Below are 20,212 nucleotides of genomic sequence, written 5' to 3'. Positions count from 1 at the left end.
AAAAAATGCAAAGATGGGGAGAAATGTGGCAAGCCTTTATCATGTGGAAGAAAATGCTGAAGCTGCCCAAACTATATATGCATTTGCTGTCCAAGAAAATCCATACAAATAATTTCACGAACTCAGGCAGAACATTGCCTAAAACAGTTCGATTCCTCCCCCCCTTCCACTTCAAGATTCTTTGGATGGGACCCTTCTTTGTCCCAATCCCAGATGTTGTCATTGTTGTTAGATCTGGTCTCTTAGCAAGCCATTCATTTGGTCCCCCCCATCATCCTAATCCCCTTCCAGAAAAGTGATTATCCAACTACCAACAGTTGCAAAATGTGAAAAGGCACCATTTTACACAAATATCAGTTCCTCTCCTATTGTGAAATGATTGAAATGATTGGAAACATTAAATTTTTCACAAATATGCAAGTAGAATTCATTTCATTTTGTGGTATCATACAAAACCAGGCAGTTACTTTTTGCCTGCACTGCATTTTCTCCATTACCATATTTACATTATCTGCCCAATAATAGTAGTTGTGTTGATTAAAAAATCCTCAAACAAGGAAGGCTGTTTTATATGACCGAATACTGTTGATCAGGTCAGAGTAAGTAATGGCACTTCCGTAGCCAGGTGGGCAGGAGCAGCAGTATATAGCACATGCTTCTTGATTAGACCGGGGTTCGAGCCCATGACCACCAAATACGGAGGATGCGGAAAGGTCAGGGAATGACCACCACATTATCCTGGGAGCAATGTGGCCTTAGTTGCTAATGCTCCTAAAAACCAAATGACAAAACAAGTCAGAGTAATCTTGTTTATATGATAACATATGTTCTGTGATAACAAATTCTGTGCATTGGGTACAGTTTTCCACCAACAGCTCTTGGACAGGTTTTTGTGATTGGTAATGTATTTCCTCTTTTCTACAGTATGCAATGTATAGCATGGCATTTCACTTTCTCCTTTTTTGACTGAGCTGCAGTCATCAACTTCACAATAAGGTCAATGACCAATCTTTATATGAAGTTTAGAGACCAGAAAAATTTGGAGTCCGGTTTTGCATATCTTCCATGTGTAACTTGCTGTCACCTTTGGACATGCTACTACTTTTCATATCCTTTCTGCGATTTGCACATTCTCCTGAATGCTTAACCAATTAGCCATTCTCAGAAAAGAGCAAAATAGCAGAAAATTAGTAAGCTTTACCTCACTGGTAGCAATACTGTTATGTTGCATTTATTTTAGGAGTTATAAGAAATAAAAATCAGAAATTACTTATCGGACATCAAGTATATCTCACCTTGCTACCACTTTGATAATCTTGTCCCAGATAATCATTTTCTCTGTATTGTATGTCATTTGCTACAGTTTAACAATTGCACTCAGCAACTTACTTAATTAATTAGCTCTAAGTATTTTCTTAAATTTACTACAGATGAGCTAAACCGTCTCTGTGCCCATTTATAATGAACTCACTTAATTTGGAGTAACAAAAGTTAAATTTTGTTAAAGAAGAGATGGTCTTTACTTAATTCTGGTATTTTCTTAAGATAATGTGTGCTTATTCTTATTAATTCTTTTCTAAAAATACTCAATTTTCTTCCAGTTGTTTCCAGGTGTTCAGCTTAGTATTGGGCTGTGCCATAGTACAGTACAAGAAAAAAGTAAGGTAAATTTTTACTTGTAATTTTATTTTACTATTATCTGGAATTCTTGCTTCTTAGGTTTACCTACATTATTACATAATATAACACAGTTAGTGATTAATTAGTAGCTCTTCTAATTGCACAAAATTTTCAGTATTTTATTTTTTATGGTATTTTTTAGGATATTTTTATTATAGAGATATCTCTATGATATAGTTCAGGTAGTTTTTTCTTTGACAAAAGTAATTGTATAAAACCTTTTAATATATATTAGTACATTTGTGCTAATTTCTGAAAGTAACCAGGTCACTGAAGATAGCATCTATGTTTTGATATAAGTAATTATAAATTTTTTAACTTTTTCAGCAAAATTACTTGTTTTACTTTAGGAAGTAAGATAACTACAAGTAAAGTGATATTTTTAAAAGATTTGGGCCTCAATGTATTCATGATATTTTCAGGAGAGAACTCATCAGGTAGAAAAGGTTTTATTATTTAAGATATTGAAATATGAAAGAAAAGAAATAGGAAAATATTTATAAGTTGATACTAGCAGGTATGAAAAAAATTCCTTGCTGTTTGCATTCAGATGATCATCTTGTTTCCTGTTCATTTTCCTTCTAGAAGCTAAACCAAGAAACTTATTTTCTGTTTGGGCATTATTTGTAGTTAATAATTAATTAAAATAATTAAAAACACTAGGCTCCATGTATATTTGCAAAGTTAAATAGTTTATTGATATCAAGAATGGAGAAAATGGTTTCCTAACAAAGGCATATTCAATTAACTAAATAAAATTGCTTTAATGTCAACCATTTCAGATCTGTATGGGATATTGTTATCAAGAAAAACTAATAGAATGAGAAAAAGGAAAGATAAAGATTTCACAAACTGCATGAATTAATACTGATTTAAAGAGTTCTGAAATTTATGTTAAGATATCATGACCACAGGCATGCTAAATTAAGAAACATAAAAACAAAATTAACTACACTATTTAAATTGAGAACTGTTGTTGTTGTTGTGGTTATTTGGTTTTTAGGAGCATTAGCAACTAAGGCCATATTGCTCCGGGGATATGCAATGGTCATTTCCTGACCTTTCCACATCCTCCATATTTTGTAGTCACGGGCTCGAACCCCGGTCTGATCAAGAAGCGAAATCGAGAGCCTCCAGGATATAATGAAAATATCAGTATAATTAAGAAAAATACAGAGACAAATTATAAAAACAGGTTAAAAGTGATAATATACTAAATGTTACTTACTTGCTATGCTCTAAGAGTGACTGGATAAGATTTAAACTTTTAAACTTCTGAGGTAAGATTTAAACTGGAGTAGAAGAGAACTGATGTAGAGGAATGAGTGGCACAAGTAAAAGGAACTAATTGGATGGGAGGGCAGGAAACTAACTTACTAAATGAAAGAAGTGTTAAAAATTGCTTAGTGTTAAGCATATTAAGCATATTTTAACATTAAAAATTTCTTATTGTTGAAGCATATTAAGCATATTTTATCATTAAAAATTTCTTAGTGTTGAAGCATATTAAGCATATTTTAATTTAGTTAAAAAAACATGTCTAAAAGAACAGAAATGGAATGCTTTTTTTTTGTATAACTCATTGAATATGCTGCATATGATTAACGACATAGGACTAAGAAAGGAGATGGGATAAAATCTTATATGATGTTTCTTATTCCTTTGATCTTGTGTCATGGGATATAAGATCAAAGGAATAAGAAACAACATATATGATAAGTATGTGATGAGAGCCTTGTCGATAAATTCGGTCCTGGAAAGATTGTGCAAGGCTCAAGGGGTAGACTTTGTTTCGGCCTGGACTGTACTTGTTAACAGGAGAGATTGCTTCTACAGGGATGGGATACACTTAAATAGAAAGGGTGCAAGAATATTTGCTGATGCTATTGAGGCAGTGTTAGGTGGGTCGGAAAACTGCTAGCTTGGGGGGAGACAAAGACGAATAGATTAACAGTAGCCACTGGCAGAGATGAAAGAGATTCTTGCACTGCTTCTATTGGAATGAGCAGAAGCCTGAAAAACAAGATGCAGGATATTTCAGAGACTGCCGGGAGTCATTGCGGTACAAGTAAACACATGGGTTGTGTTAGGGTAGCTAAGAATAGAAATAGGTGCATGTATACTTGCGTGTACACCAATGCTAGGAGTTTAGTAAATAAATTTGATGAATTTGAGGTATTGCTCGAAACATCAAAGGCAGATATTGTTGGGATATCAGAGACGTGGTGTTACACAGATATAAGGAATGCAGAATTGGAATTTGGGGAGAACAATGTGTACAGAAAGGATAGACTGGATAGGAAGGGAGGAGGGATTATGCTATTAGTTAAGAAATACATAAACTCCAAGGAAGTGAAGCCAGTGGACATCGCTGAACAGTGCAGTGTCGAGTCAGTTTGGTGTGACATAAGCATTGGGAGATCAAAATTGAGAGTAGGAGTGTGCTATAGGCCTAATGACTCTGATGAGTATAATAAGATACTGTACAGGGAAATAGAGTGGGCCAGTAAATCAGAGAGTATTATAATGGGAGATTTTAATTTCTCAGATATTGACTGGAATTTGGGGGCTGGTCACTCACACACTAGCAAGGCTTTTGTGGATTTATTGGATGATTGTCTTCTACATCAGCATGCTCGGGAGGCAACTAGAGGGAGTAATACTCTTGATTTGATTATCAGCAATGATTCTTCATGCATTAAGAATCTGCAGATAAATGAACCACTAGGTGGCAGTGATCACAGTGTGCTGAAGTGGGATTTACTCAAAGAGGTAACTACCATTAGGGGTAAAGGGAAGGGTTATTGCTTTCGTAAAGGCGACTACGACAGTATACTGGACTGAGACAGTATTTAAATTCTATACAGTGGGACCAACTGATGATGTTACCAACAGCAAATGCAAAAGGTTGAGGCCTAAGTGGATGTCAGATGAACTGATGAGGCATATGGCAGAGAAGAAACATGCATGGGATACATACAAATTAACACATGACACAGAAGCCTATGATAGATACAAGTTGATCTGTAACCAAGTTACAAAGGAGGTTAGGCAGGCGAAGGCAGATTACGAGAAATCTTTGGCAAGGGATGCAAAGAAAAACAGCAAAGAGTTCTTTACTTATGTAAACTCTAGACGGAAGGGGATGAATCAGATTGGTCCACTTGATATCGAGGGGTCAACTGTTGATGATCCTACTCAGGTATATAACAAACTAAATGAATATTTTGCATCGACATTCACACATGAGGAGTTATTTAGCGAGGGGAAAGCCAGAGGTGTATTCATCTCTAGCAGTAAGCTAGAGAATCTTGTAATAACTGAGAGTAAAGTGGAGGAGAAATTGTTGAAGATAAACACAAGAAAGGCACCCGGGGTGGATGGGGTCTATCCAGTTATATTAAAGGAGGCAGCAAAGGAAGTAAGCAAACCCTTAGCCATAATTATGAGAGTTTCCTTGGACTCAGGGGAGGTACCCACAGACTGGAGATGTGCAAATGTCACCCCAATTCACAAAGGAGGATCAAAGGCTGACACAAGTAATTATAGACCTGTGAGTTTAACTTCTGTTCCAGGAAAATTAATAGAGGCACTAGTTAAAGAAGCACTGCAGGATCATTTAGACAAGACTTCAGCTATAGCTCGGACACAGCATGGTTTTGTTAAGGGGAAGTCTTGCCTGACCAATTTGATTGGATACTATGATGCAGTCACAAAGGAACTGGATGCAGGGAATAACTTTGATATTATATACTTGGATCTTAGAAAGGCTTTTGATACTGTTGCACATGGAAGACTGCTGCACAAATTGGAGCAGTGTGGCATTGGAGGCAAATTGCTGCTGTGAATAAAGGGGTGGCTGAGGGGGAGAAGACAGAGAGTGGTAATCAATGGACACTGCTCGTCGTGGACTAATGTTATTAGTGGAGTCCCTCAGGGCTCAGTGTTGGGTCAATTATTGTTTTCTGTATTCATAAATGATATTGATGAGGGTATATCAGGCTTAATGTCCAAGTTTGCAGACGATACGGAGGTTGGCAGGGTTGTCAAGGACACTACTGACACTATGCTGCTGCAACAGGATCTGGAAAGGTTGAGCAGATGGGCTGAGAGGTGGCAAATGAAGTTTAACATTGACAAATGCAAAGTACTACACATGGGAAACAGCAACCCCAGAGCAACGTATCAAATCTGTGGTACTACACTGACAGTGCTAGAGAATGAAAGGGACCTGGGGGTGGTTGTGCAGGCAGATATGAAGTTCTCTGAGCAGTGCAGACGGGCTGCAAGAGTAGCTCATGGTGTATTGTCAATGATATATAGGAATTTTTCTAGCAGGGATAAGGAGGTGATTATTCCCTTGTATAAGGCAATGGTCAGGCCACACCTAGAGTACTGTATACAGGTCTGGAGGCCTCATTTCAAGAAGGATGTAGAGCTGCTGGAACGAGTACAGAGAAGGGCAACAAGATTAGTGAATGGAACAAAGGGATGCTCTTACGAAGAAAGGCTTAAGTTTTGCAAATTACAGTGTCTGGAGACTAGGCACCAGCGAGATGATCTGATAGAGGTGTATAAAGCCTTGAATGGTTTGAGCATGCTCAATGCTGATGGGATTCTTCCTCTCGCTCAGAATAATCACCTGAGAGGGCATAAATTCAAATTGAGGAAAGACAGATGTAGGATAGACGTGCGGAAATTTGCCTTTAGCCAGCGGGTGGTTGGTTGGTGGAACAGACTTCCATCCCTTGTCGTGGAAGTTGATAGCCTAAATAAGTTTAAGGCTCAGCTGGACAGGTATTTTGAACGAACAGAGGGGTGAAGTGGAAGTGGTTTTTTTTTTTTTTTTTGTTTTTTTTTTTTTGTCTGATGCTGCATAAGCTTGCTTTCTTGCATCAAATGCCTCTACTAATGCTAACATGGATCAGTTCCCCTCTTTTTTTTAATGATCTTTTGGGGACCTTAAGGTTATAGTGAAGCTGGCTATACTGGGAGCTCAGTAATGCTGTTCAAGGAATTGATGTATAATCAAAAAGACTTAAAAATACCAACTACATCCCAATTCCAATATTCTGTCTTTTTGGTATTTAATTTAGGTTATTTAAATTTTTGAAAATGGTCAGGATAGCAAGTTCATTATTCAAGATGGAACTGGATGTGGATTTACTAGCATTGGGAGTAGTATAAATGATTGTTTCCCCCCCCCCCCCCTTCCAAATGCAGAATAAGTTAGCTTTTTTGTATGCTTTGGCTATTGTAGTACCAATATTAATCTTAGAGCACAGAAATTTTACATCCATCTTGGCTTGCCCAGACTCCATTTATCATCAGGTCATTTTCAAGCAATGCTTGATATAAAGCATATCCTCCTTCTTCTCCCCCTCCATCTCTCTCCGGAATCTACATCTAATGCAGAATAAGTTTTCATTTCTTGCATCTTTGTCCATTGTAATGCAAGTATTAATGCGAATCTCATATCACTGGGCTAAGCATCCACCTGGGCTTGCTAAGGCTCCATTTATGATCTGATCCCTTTCAGGCAGCTTTAGATAAGAAGCCTAGGAACCCCCCCCCCCCACAAAACTCCATCTCTCCTGAGCTTACTGTGTTCATCATAATGCCTGTGGATTGGGATAGCATCACATTACAGTTAGTCCTACAAAACTAAATTAAGACAGATATAGCATAGAATACAAGATTTTTTTTTTTCACCAACTTCTTTCCATGTGTCGTAGTAGTAGTGGCATGTGATGCAAGAAAGCATGTGTATGAGCTTATGCAGCATCAGCCAAAAAAAAAAAAATCACACTATTCCCTCCAAATGTCTGTCCAGTTCCTCCTTAAGTTTATTCAACCTATCAACTTCCACAACGACAGATGGAAGTTTGTTCCAGCAATTAACCACCCGCTGACTAAAGGCAAATTTCCACACATCTATTCTTCTGTCTTTTCTTAATTTGAATTTATGCCCCCTTAAGTTCGTAATCTGAACAAGTGGAAGGATCGCATCAGAATTCAGCGTGCTCAACCCATTTAACCATGTATGGGATACATACAAATTAACCTCTTAACCCGTTTAACCCTCTTAACCCATGTATGGGATACATACAAATTAACCGCTCAACCCATTTAACCATGTATGGGATACATACAAATTAACACATGACACAGAAGCCTATGATAGATACAAGTTGATATGCAACCAAGTTACAAAGGAGGTTAGGCAGGCGAAGGCAGATTACGAGAAATCCTTGGCAAGGGATGCAAAGAAAAACAGCAAAGAGTTCTTTACTTATGTAAACTCTAGAAGGAAGGGGATGAATCAGATTGGTCCACTTGATATTGATGGGTCAAGTGTTGATGATCCTGCTCAGGTAGCTAACAAACTAAATGAATATTTTGCATCGACATTCACACATGAGGAGTTATTCAGCGAGGGGAATGCCAGAGGTGTATTCAACTCTAGCAGTAAGCTACAGAATCTTGAAATAACTGGGAGTAAAGTGGAGGAGAAACTGTTGAAGATAAACACAAGAAAGGCACCCGGGGTGGATGGGATCTATCCAGTTATATTAAAGGAGGCAGCAAAGGAAGTAAGCAAACCCTTAGCCATAATTATGAGAGCTTCCTTGGACTCAGGGGAGGTACCCATAGACTGAAAATGTACAAATGTGACCCCAATTCACAAAGGAGGATCAAAGGCTGACACAAGTAATTATAGACCTGTGAGCTTAACTTCTGTTCCCGGAAAATTAATGGAGGCACTGGTTAAAGAAGCACTGCAGGATCATTTAGACAAGACTTCAGTTATAGCTCAGACACAGCATGGTTTTGTTAAGGGGAAGTCTTGCCTGACCAACTTGATTGGATACTATGATGCAGTCACAAAAGAACTGGATGCAGGGAATAACTTTGATATTATATACTTGGATCTTAGAAAGGCTTTTGATACTGTTGCACATGGAAGACTGCTACACAAAATGGAGCAGTGTGACATTGGAGGCAAATTGCTGCTATGGATAAAGGGGTGGTTGAGGGGGAGAAGACAGAGAGTGGTAATCAATGGACACTGCTCATCGTGGACTGATGTTATTAGTGGAGTCCCTCAGGGCTCAGTGTTGGGTCCATTATTGTTTTCTGTATTTATAAATGATATTGATGATGGTATATCGGGCTTAATGTCCAAGTTTGCAGACGATACAAAGGTTGGCAGGGTTGTCAAGGACACTACTGACACTATGCTGCTGCAACAGGATCTGGAAAGGTTGAGCAGATGGGCTGAGAGGTGGCAAATGAAGTTTAACATTGACAAATGTAAAGTACTACACATGGGAAACAGCAACCCCAGAGCAACGTATCAACCCTGTGGTACTACACTGACAGTGGTAGAGAATGAAAGGGACTTGGGGGTGGTTGTGCAGGCAGATATGAAGTTCTCTGAGCAGTGCAGACGGGCTGCAAGAGTAGCTCATGGAGCATTGTCAATGATATACAGGAATTTTTCCAACAGGGATAAGGAGGTGATTATTCCATTGTATAAGGCGATGGTCAGGCCACACCTAGAGTACTGTATACAGGTCTGGAGGCCTCATTTCAAGAAGGATGTAGAGCTGCTGGAACGAGTACAGAGAAGGGCAACAAGATTAGTGAATGGAACAAAGGGGTGCTCTTACGAAGAAAGGCTTAAGTTTTGCAAATTACAGTGTCTGGAGACTAGGCACCAGCGAGGTGATCTGATAGAGGTGTATAAAGCCTTGAATGGTTTAAGCATGCTCAATGCTGATGGGATTCTTCCTCTAGCTCAGAAAAATCACCTGAGAGGGCATAAATTCAAATTGAGGAAAGACAGATGTAGGATAGACGTGCGGAAATTTGCCTTTAGCCAGCGGGTGGTTGGTTGGTGGAACAGACTTCCATCCCTTGTGGTGGAGATTGATAGCCTAAATAAGTTTAAGGCTCAGCTGGACAGGTATTTTGAACGAACAGAGGGGTGAAGTGGAAGTGGGTTTTTTTTTTTTTTTTTTTGGCTGATGCTGCATAAGCTTGCTTTCTTGCATCAAATGCCTCTACTAATGCTAATGCTAATTCAGCGTGCTCAACCCATTTAAGGCCTTATACACCTCAATCAGATCACCGCGCAGGTGCCTAGTCTCCAGCCACTTCAATTTGCAGAACTTAAGCCTCTCTTGGTAAGAGGATCCTTTCATTCCCCTCAGCAATCCTGTTGCCCTTCTCTGTACAGGCTCAAGTAAATCTACATCCTTCCTAAAATTAGGCCTCCAGACCTGTACGGAGTACTCAAGGCGTGGCCTGACCATTGCTTTATACAGAGGATAATCACCTCCTTTTCCCTGCAAGAAAAATTCCTATATATCATTGACAAAACCCCATGACTTGCCCTGGCAGCCTGTCTGCATTGCTCAGAAAACTTCATATCTGCCTGCACAATTACTCCCAGGTCTTTCATTTTCTATCACCTTAAGTGTAGTACCACACAGTTGGTACGTTTCTCTGTGGTTACTTCTACCCATATGCAGTACTTTGCATATGTCAAGGTTAAACTTCAGTTGCCACTTCTTAGCCCATCTGCCCAAATTATCTAGATTCTGTTGCAGTAGCACACTGCCATTACTGTCATTAACAACCCTGCCAACCTTTGTATCATTGCAAACTTCGACACTAAGCCTGATATACCTTCATCAATGTCATTGATAAATATACAAAACAACAGTGGACCCAACACTGAACCCTGTGGGACTCCACTAATAACATTAGTCCACGAAGAGCAGCATCTTAATACCATTCTGCTCCAATTTGTACAATAGTCTTTCATGCGCAACAGTGTCAAAAGCTTTCCTGAAATCCAAATATATGATATCAAAATTATTTTTTGCATCCAGTTCCTTTGTAACCACATCATAATATCCTATCAAATTTGTCAGACAAGACTTTCCCTAAACAAACCCATGCTATGTCTGAATTATTGCTGCAGTCTTGTCTAGATGATACTGCAATGCATCTTTAACCAGTGACTCCATTATTTTACCCAGAACAGAAGTTAAACTAACTGGTCTGTAATTACTGGTGTCACCGTGTCACCCTTCGATCCTCCTTTGTGAATTGGGGATACATTTTCACATCTCCACTCTTTGGGAACCTCCCCTGACTCCAAGGATGCTCTCATAATTATAGCTAAGGGTTTGCTTAGTTGCTTTGCCGCCTCCTTTAATATAACTGGATAGAACCCATACACCCCAAGTGCTTTTTCTTATGTTTAATTTCAACAATTTCTCCTCCACTTTGCTCTCAGTTATTACAAAATCATTAAGTATCCTGCTACAATTTGATAACTTTCTGCCATTTTCAAACCTTAATAATTCCTCATGTGTGAATGTAGATGCAAAATACTCATTCAGTTTGTTTGCTATCTAAGCAGGATCATCAACAGTCGAACCATCGATGTCAAGTGGACCAATCAGATTCATCCCCTTCCTTTTAGAGTTTATATAAGTAAAGAAATCCTTGCTGTTTTTTTTAGCATCTTTTGCCAAGGATTTCTCGTAATCTGCCTTGGCCTGCCTAACCTCCTTTGTGACCTGATTACAGACTAGCTTATATCTGCCATAGGCTTATGAGTCACTTGATAATTTACATGCATCCCATGCATTTTTCTTCCCTGTTACGAGTCTCATTAGTTCATTAGATAACTATGAACAATATTTCTTAATAGGTATGAAACTTTTAGTAGCATCCACGATTAATTCCTTGAATGCTTCCCACTTAGAATTTACTGTTGGTAACATCGTCACCGTTAATATTAAAAACAAAAATTTTTACAGTTAAGTAAATTGAAAAGTTCAACTAAAAGATTCAGGCCCACCCAACTGAAATACTTTATACCATTGTGTGCATGAATTATTTATTAAACATGCTTACCGACTAAAATGCACAACTGAAATGGTAATGCATCTAAAAAAAACATTCATTGGTAACCTTTTATATGCTCTAATACAAAGTTTAATTTAGCAGACATTGCTTTGAATATACATTTTTGATATAAAAATGTCAAAACCGAGATTATTCTGATTGAAATTAATTCTTCCACTATTGCTTACAATTTTCACCTCTCAGAAAAAGCATTTGATGATTCTCTGCTTAGCAAGATCCTCTGCTATATTTCAGTCCCAGATGCATTCGACATTAGATTTTAATCTTACAATTAAAAATTTTAATTGTTATTAAAATAAACACATTAATTGCATCACTTAACATAATCAACAGCCCTAGTAACTACAGACTTGACTACTGTACTGGGGCAAATAATTTAGTCAGTAGTTAAAGAAGTGATTCAAGATTATCTCTATAGGAACTAATCTATAAGACAATCATGACAAAGATGTGTTATGGAAAGATCATGCATGGTCAGCGTGATTAGCAGCTATGGGGTCATCACAAAGGAACCAGATGGGAAGAATAATTTCACAGTTTTTGCAATTACAACCATAGTTAAAGCAACCTTTAAAAATTCCTCCAGTGTCCAATAGGATTTGAATCCAGAACTTCTAACATTGACAAGTAGCAAACCTACTGAATTGTCACAGAAGCACATGCTTATCAATCATGCTTCATATATATATATATATAAACAGTAATGAGCCAAAAAATTACAACCACTCCCCACTCCTGCCTCTGCGAGTGGTTGCATCCCACAATACCTGGCAGTGATATCACTGACTGGCACAGCATACATAATTATGGCACTGTTGGTGCCTGTCTGTTCATTATTATGAATCCCTTACAATGGGGAAAGGGGAGGATCTGACAGGGTTTGAATGAAGAATGATTTGTGATGCTATGATGGCATGGCCAGCATATCGGCAACCACAGGCATTGTCAGCTTTTCAAGGGGGGCACCATAGTGAAGGTGTGGCAGAAATGGTCATTCAACCATCCAGTGTGCCTGGGCAGGGTGACTATCACTGGTTAATAGTTGGGTGAATGGCAGTTGACATGTGCTGTCTGAGAAAACAGTTTGGTCATGATCCCTTAATTAATGGCAAACTACAACCATTGTGAACAGAGAAATGTTTCTGAGCACACCATCTAATGGACACTCTTGTGGATAAGCCTACTGTGTAGGCAACTTGTTCGTGTGCTCATCTGGCTGTCATTGACACTTCTGCCTTCACTGGGCACAGGAGCACCATTGGATGACTGAAAAAGAGATGCCTTGTCTGATGAATGAAGGTTCTAGCTCCATTACAGTGATGGATGGGTGTGTATTCAACAGCAAGCAGGTGAACAGCTGCAACCAGACTGCACAGTTTGGCAAGAACAGGCCTGTGGTGGTAGTATCATGGTTTGAGACATGTTTTCATGGACATCACTGGGTCCCCTCATCCCGTTAAATACACGCTCACCACCAGGCTTACCCTACATAATGATTGTGTATCCAGATTGCACTAGACTCTTTCAACAAGACAGTGCTCCATATCACAAGGTCTGCATTATGCAGGAATGGTTCAAGGATTATGTTCAAGCATTTTGTGTTCCTCTGGCCTTCAGTTTTTCCCAACGTCAGTCCCATTGAAAATATGTGGGCTGCAATGGAATGTAGCATTTGCCAGTCCACCAGTGCCTTGCTTCATTGCCAAATCTTGGATCCTGTCCAGCTAGTCTGCACAGGTCCAGGCCTAGCACTCGGGTCAGGTAACACAAAGGATGTTCGGGCTTGGGTCAGGTACCAATAATTGTAAATTGTTATTTCAAACATTTTGGACTTTTTCGGGCTATCTCTTATATAAATATTTTTTTGTGTATTAGTTGTCTGTTGAATGACAAATAAGGTACACTTTGCCAGCGTCTCCAGAATTCACTGAAATTTGTACTCTTTCGTAGAAATGACCTGGTGTATATTTTTGCTCACCCTTTAGCGGGTATTAAGTTGCAATTTACATTAAATCAAAAGTATGATATGAGTCATTATGCCCCACTGCCAGTGGGTCCCTTTTTAATTGTATGTGTACAGTATACAGTATTTCTTAAAAGTGTGATACCGTTAATCCCTAGTTCTACTACATCTGAGATTTTGGGTTGAACTACTCTCAATTCTAAGAACATTCGTTTATAACACTTTCTAACTGCTTCTTTGCTATATCCAATATTGACCAATAATTTAGAAATATGGGTAAGATGATTGCTTACATGTGTATATTCATACAGTGAGAATTGCCAGTGAAAGTCAGTTCTAATTTTTTAAATTTAAGTAGAGGTGGATATCAATATTCATTTTGGAATTATATTAAATATGGTAAATTGAAAATTTATTATATTTTCTTTTTTATATAATTAATATTGATAATTATTTTGGATAATTATTAATATTGAATGTTGAATCTGAAAGTAATTTTTTTTTATTATTATGTAACTTCAAAGTAATGCTGGTGATTTTATTTGTATAAAAAAAGTTTCCACCAAATACGGAGGATGCGGAAAGGTCAGGGAATGATCACCGCATATCCCGGAGCAATATGGCCTTAGTTGGTAATGCTCTTGAAAACTAAATAACAAAGATAAAAAGTTTCAATCGGGGTGGGATAAAAATTGGTTCGGGGGAATGAATTTGAAAAACAAATTCGGACTCAGGTCAGATCAGGCCATCTAGACTTTGAGGAAGAGCCAGGTAAAAATAAAAAATGTACGCTTGAGCCATGTGCAGTTATCATGGTGAAAGGCAGCTCAACACACTATTAGGTAGATGGTCATGTTTTGTCTCATGTTGATAGTAGATGTTTTGTCTCATGAGTGAGTATTGATACCGAAATTCTGTTTCTGGTTTGTACTTTCCTTTATGCACAGAGCAAAACTTAGAAACTAAATTAGCTAATAAAAAGAGAAATATTAACACCTTCACTGACAACATAGAATAGATCTCTTATCTGTAATAATACTTGATTTAGTTCCATATATAATGCTCATCACTGGCCATCTTTGTGATTAAATTTCCTTATTTTGATAAATTATATAATCATTAAGATTTAGGAATGAGGGTATGCTTATTGTGATAAAGGAGGTTGTTAAATAAAGAGAGGATAAATTTATTTAGATGAAAGCTCTATTTATGGGAAGTTGTCTACAGCATAAAAATAATTCCATGGAATCAAATGAAAACTTGTTTCTGAATGGTGAATTACATATGATCAAAAAAACTAGCAGAGGTTCTGAACTTCTACTAGTTTCAGAACCTTTACCAGTTCTGTAATTCTCTATCAAGCTATGTTGCAGAATTAAATTATTTATAATACATCCTGAATAGATCTGTTGCTAATTGCTTAAAAGATGAAAGTATTCATTTAATGAATTGGAATTTCCCAGAAAACAGAATTCATTTAAGAAATGTGTATGTGGTGGCACTTTTTTTTTTTGACAAATTTTTCCTGTTGTTTTTATAATGATGACTTATTATTACAGTTTATACTTTGAGTTTTATGTATTTTTAATTTTGATTAGAATAATCCACCAGTATCAAAAATGGAACACAAACCTGTCCTTGAACATTCCCTTCATCAGCTACTAAGGGAACTACATTATAATGCCCTTCATCATCCAATGCCACATCCTACAACTGCAACACTGGGCATTAGCAAATGCCGTCAGCTTGCTGGACCAGATGCATCTGACAGGCAGACTATTCTTGAATCTTCTAAAAGGTAAGGAAGGGGATGTGGGTTTAGAATAGATAACTAGAATCAGTGTATAGTAATCTTTAGTCTGGTTGTTATATCTGTGACAAGGATGGTTTTTAATAGTAATCTTAGGCACAAAACATTTAGTGGAATCTGTTACATTGTAGCCTGTGGTTACTTTGAATATGAACTTTGAATTTTCAGGAAATACATATGAAGAAAGATTGTTGAAAAGAATGAAGAAGAAAAGGCAAGTAAGTTTGGAGTTGAATCATAAATGGATAGTGTGTTTAGGGTCTAACGGCACTGGGGGTTTCCCCATCTCTGCCTCTAAATGGATAATGATGGGTTGCTATATACGGTCCAGCCGAATGGTTAGCAACCTACAGCCCGTGGGCCAGATCTAGCCCACCAAACGGGGCTGTTACATTGTAGCCTGTGGTTACTTTGAATATGAACTTCTAATTTTCAGAAAATACATGTGAAGAAAGATGGTTGAGAAGAATGAAGAAGAAAAGGCAAGTAAGTTTGGAGTTGAATCATAAATGGATGGTGTGTTTAGGGTCTTATGGCACTGGGGGGTTCCCCTATCTCTGCCTCATAAATGGATAATGATGGGTTGCTATATATGGTCTAGCCGAATGGTCAGCAACCTACGGCCCGTGGGCCAGATCTAGCCCACCAAACGAAGTCATCCGGCCCTTAGTCCCAAAAAGAAATATATCCACCCAGCCCATGGTGATCCTAAAAAAGATCTCAAGTTTGTAATTCTATCTCGGGCCTGATGTAGAACCGCAGTATCTCAATAAATTGTAATGATTTGGACAGGGTTAAGAGCCTGTATATAAATATACATATTTGTTCAAAAAAATAAATATCAAAAATAGAAATAAAAAAGAAGCATATAGAGTTTTGATTTTAGAAGATTCGGGGAACGGTGTTGCTTTCATACATATTTTTTATGATTGGTTTAGATCTCCCATAGCTCCCGTTTTCTGTCTGTGCTACAGCAGCTGACAGCACCACGGCTGTTGTTGCGTCGGCTATGCTTGGCATGGGAGGAGCTTGCATAGAGACATGTCTGTCACTCTTTCGTTTGCCATCTCCTTGTCACCTGTGTTTTGGCCTTCTCCTTAATTTCATATGTTGCTCTACTGCTCTTTCTACTTTGTGCCTTAATTTGGATTCATCTGAATTGGGTGAGTTTTGTTTGTCATAACAGTGTTTGTATTTCTTGTATTTTCTACTTGTGGCATGGTGGCGTAATTTATAGCTAAACTGTGAGGCATTATCTTCAATTATAATAGTTATAGGTATAGTAACATTTGAATTTCTTTTTTTTTTTCTTCAGCAAACCCCAATGGCAACAAAATGCAGGAAGGTGGATGCTAAATGCCACATATTCCAAGACACTTGGACAGAAAAATACTTTTTTACAAATCACTTTGGCATGCCCATATGCCTAATTTTCCATGCAAGTGTTGCTGTGAATAAGGAGTTCAACATTAAGTGGCACTATGAGACAAAACAAACACTATGTGCGGGCAAGGAAGGAAGGAAGGATGAATTTCATAAACTTAAATTGAGCCTAGAAAACAATTTGGTATTTAAGAAACAAAGTGCAGAATCAAAAAGAAATAAACTTGCCAGCTACATGATGTCAAAGTTGATAGCAGAAAATTTGAAGCCCTTCACTGACAGAGATTTTGTGAAAGAGTGTTTGATGACAGTTGTAGACATTCTATGTCCTGAGAAAATTTTAAAATGTCAGTCTCTCTGCAAGCACAGTTACACGATGAATAGAAGAAATGTCAGCAGATGTGAAAAATTGTTTAGACTATAATAAACAAAATTTTCCAGTTCTCAAAAGCACTCAATGAGAGTAGAGATACCAAAGACATCGCTTGGCTTGCAATATTTGTACATGGAGTAAATTCAACTTTTGACATTCGTGAGGAGTTTGTTCAAGGGTACTGCCACAGGAGCAGACATTCTTGAAGCATTGCTGAAATGTACTATAGACATGAAGCTGGATCTATCAAAGCTAGTATGTGTAACAATCGATGGATTGCCGGCAGTGGTTGGAGAAAAGAAAGGTGTTGTGGCTTTGCTCCAAAGACACATGGAAAGCCTTGGAATTAAACAAAGTCCAAAAAATGCACTGCATATATATATATATAAACTTATATGTGCATCACGTTCTTCAAATTTGAAGAACGTGATGGACCTATCACGTTCTTCAAATTTGAAGGCTGTAAACCTGAGCTTGTCTCCAGGTTTACTGCCCAGGATTAAATCATCATCAGTTTCAACAACGTTTGTTGGAAGCAGAGACTCAGTACGGGGATCTGCTCTACTTCTATGTTCACTGGCTCAGTCAAGGTGCAATGTTAGGAAGAGTATACACTCTGTGGCAAAGAAATAGCTACATTCCTTGAAAGTAAAAATGTGAATGCCTCAGAATTTCGTGATCCCAAACGGCTTTCATGTCTGGCATTTCTAGTGGATTTAATATCCCATTTAAACAACCTGAATTTGCAGCTTCAGGGAAGAAACCTGCTGATACATGAGATGCGTGAATACAGTGTCACCTTTGAAACAAAATTACGATAGTGGGAATGCCAGCTTGAGAAATCAAACTACACTCATTTCCTTAAACTCCAGGAGACCAAACCAGCAGATGCCCACATATTTGTGACTGTGATATGTAACTTGAGAACTGAGTTTTCTTCCCATTTTGCTGACATTCTTTCATGCACAGGTGATTTCAGGCTGTTTGCCACTCTGTTTGACGTGGAAGTGGATGCCGTACCAGAAAATGTTCAAATAGAACTTGTTGAGATGCAGTGCAGCAATCTATTAAGATCCAAATTTCATGCAGAAGGTGCATCTCTACTGGAGTTCTGCAGGAGCTATCTTATTGAGTCTGGGAAATATACCAATTTGGTAGATCACATGAAAAAAAATGGCATCGATGTATGTATTACTTATATGTGCGAGCAACTCTTCTCAAAAATGAAATACACAAAGAGCAAATTAAGAACTTAACTGATTGATGCTCATTTAGATGATGTCCTGCATCTGGCCTCATCCAGCCTGTTGCCTAATGTTGAGAGACTTTTGAGCAACCACCATCAACTCTCACACTAATAAAAAGTAAAGAAGTCTTTGTTTTCTTTGAATCTTTTGCCAAGGATTTCTCGTAATCAAACTTCGCTTGCCTAACCTTTGTGACTTGATTACAGACTAACTTATATCTGCCAATGGCTTCTGTGCCACTGGATACTTTATATGCATCCCACAGATTTTTCTTCTCTGCCACAAGCCTCATTATTTCATCTGATATCCATTTAGGTCTAAATCTTGAACAGTATTTCTTAATTGGTATGAAAAGCCTAGTAGCTTCCAAGATTAATTCCTTGAAGGTTTCCGATTTAGAATTTGCTGTTTTAAACATCATCAGCTGATCCCACTGTATGGAATTTAAAAACTGTCCAAGATCACTGTAGTCACCTTTACAAAAACCCTTCCCTTTACACCTGATGGTAGTAATATCTTTACGTAAATACCTTTTCAGTACTCTGTGATCACTGCCACCCAGTGGTTCCTTTATATGCAAATTCTTAATGCATGAATAATCACTGCTGATAACCAGATCAAGAGTATTACTCTCTCTGCTTGCTTGCTTCTGAAACATGCTGCTGCAAAAAACAATCATCCAATAAATCCACACAAGTCTTGCTAGTGTGTGTGTGACCAACCCACAAGTTCCAGTCACTATCTGGGAAGTTAAAATCCCATATTTGAGCTGTTCAGAGGTAAAGTGGTATAAGTCACTTTCTCTTAATTTCACAGGAGATTATTGCATTTCAGCTTATGAAAAATGAAACTTGTATTAAAAAACTCAAATAAGGATGGTTTTATATTCAAAATATAATACATTTTTAGTCTACATAAATGTTTTATTAATTTTTAGCCAGAAAAATACATAAAAACTTGGCTTTCGATCTTTTTAAACCATGTTAAAAAGTTAAACCATGAAGAATGTTCAATTCCTCCCACCCTCTTGTTTTTCTGCTTCATCATCATCATCTGGTATTGCTTCGTCTTGTCTTGCACCAGCAGTAGTGTCATTAGCAGTAACCAAATTGCAGAAAACACTGTGGTGGATTGGTGGGATGTGCCGAAGTAGACTCAGCATATCCTGTTTCTTTGCAACTGATAAAGGAATTGGTTACTTATATAACATTGGCTGTTCCACTTCTCCCAAGCTTCTCTCACTTTTGGGGGGGGGGGGGTCTACCTCTACGATATGAAAGAGATGGTTGAATGTTGATAGTCTTGAATTCTTCAATTTCATTTAAAGTTTCTTTATACTGGGTAACATAAGGAGTGGGGTTTTTGTAAGCCTTGATCCATTGAAATTTTAACCAGTTGACATTGTCGTTTTGGGTACTAATTTTCTTTTTGACTACATGGTTTAATAATGGCTCAGTGGATAGAAAATCTGGCCTATCCATTTTATGTACATGAAATGGATGTTTCTTCTTGGCACCTTTTATTGTTTCATACCAATCTGCTGCAGTGAAAACACACCTTGGGCTTTGATGAGGATTCAGTAATAGCAAAATCGCGATCATTCGCCAAAAAAGAATGACTACTTACCATAAATAGGTGGTCTAGAGTCTTGATAGAGTTATCTGTACTGTAGCTTCAGAAGACTAAGTGTCAGTTTCCAATTCTGATTTTGTCCTGTACACGAGTCACTAAACATGATGCAGTGATTTTTTCCATTGCCAAATTGTTTGATGTGCTTCACAAGACAGGCTGCAATTTCTTAGCTTCCT

General features: G+C 37.9%; 1 protein-coding gene across 1 annotated transcript in view; it reads left to right on the top strand.

The window, feature by feature from the left end:
• The window catches only part of MED17 (mediator complex subunit 17), a 206,542-nt gene that overhangs the window by 106,905 nt on the left and 79,425 nt on the right, over positions 1-20,212 (top strand). The window contains exons 8-9 of the mRNA XM_090373520.1: positions 1,602-1,664; positions 15,190-15,389. Of these exons, the coding sequence (XP_090229646.1) occupies positions 1,602-1,664; positions 15,190-15,389 (263 nt within the window). The remainder of the gene's footprint in view (positions 1-1,601; positions 1,665-15,189; positions 15,390-20,212) is intronic.

This window comes from Mastigoproctus giganteus, chromosome 5 (genome assembly GCF_048544385.1).
Source record: "Mastigoproctus giganteus isolate SK-2022 chromosome 5, ASM4854438v1, whole genome shotgun sequence".
NCBI lineage: Eukaryota > Metazoa > Arthropoda > Arachnida > Uropygi > Thelyphonidae > Mastigoproctus > Mastigoproctus giganteus.
Note: the sequence above shows the minus strand (reverse complement) of the source record. Positions and strands in the feature narration are given on the sequence as shown.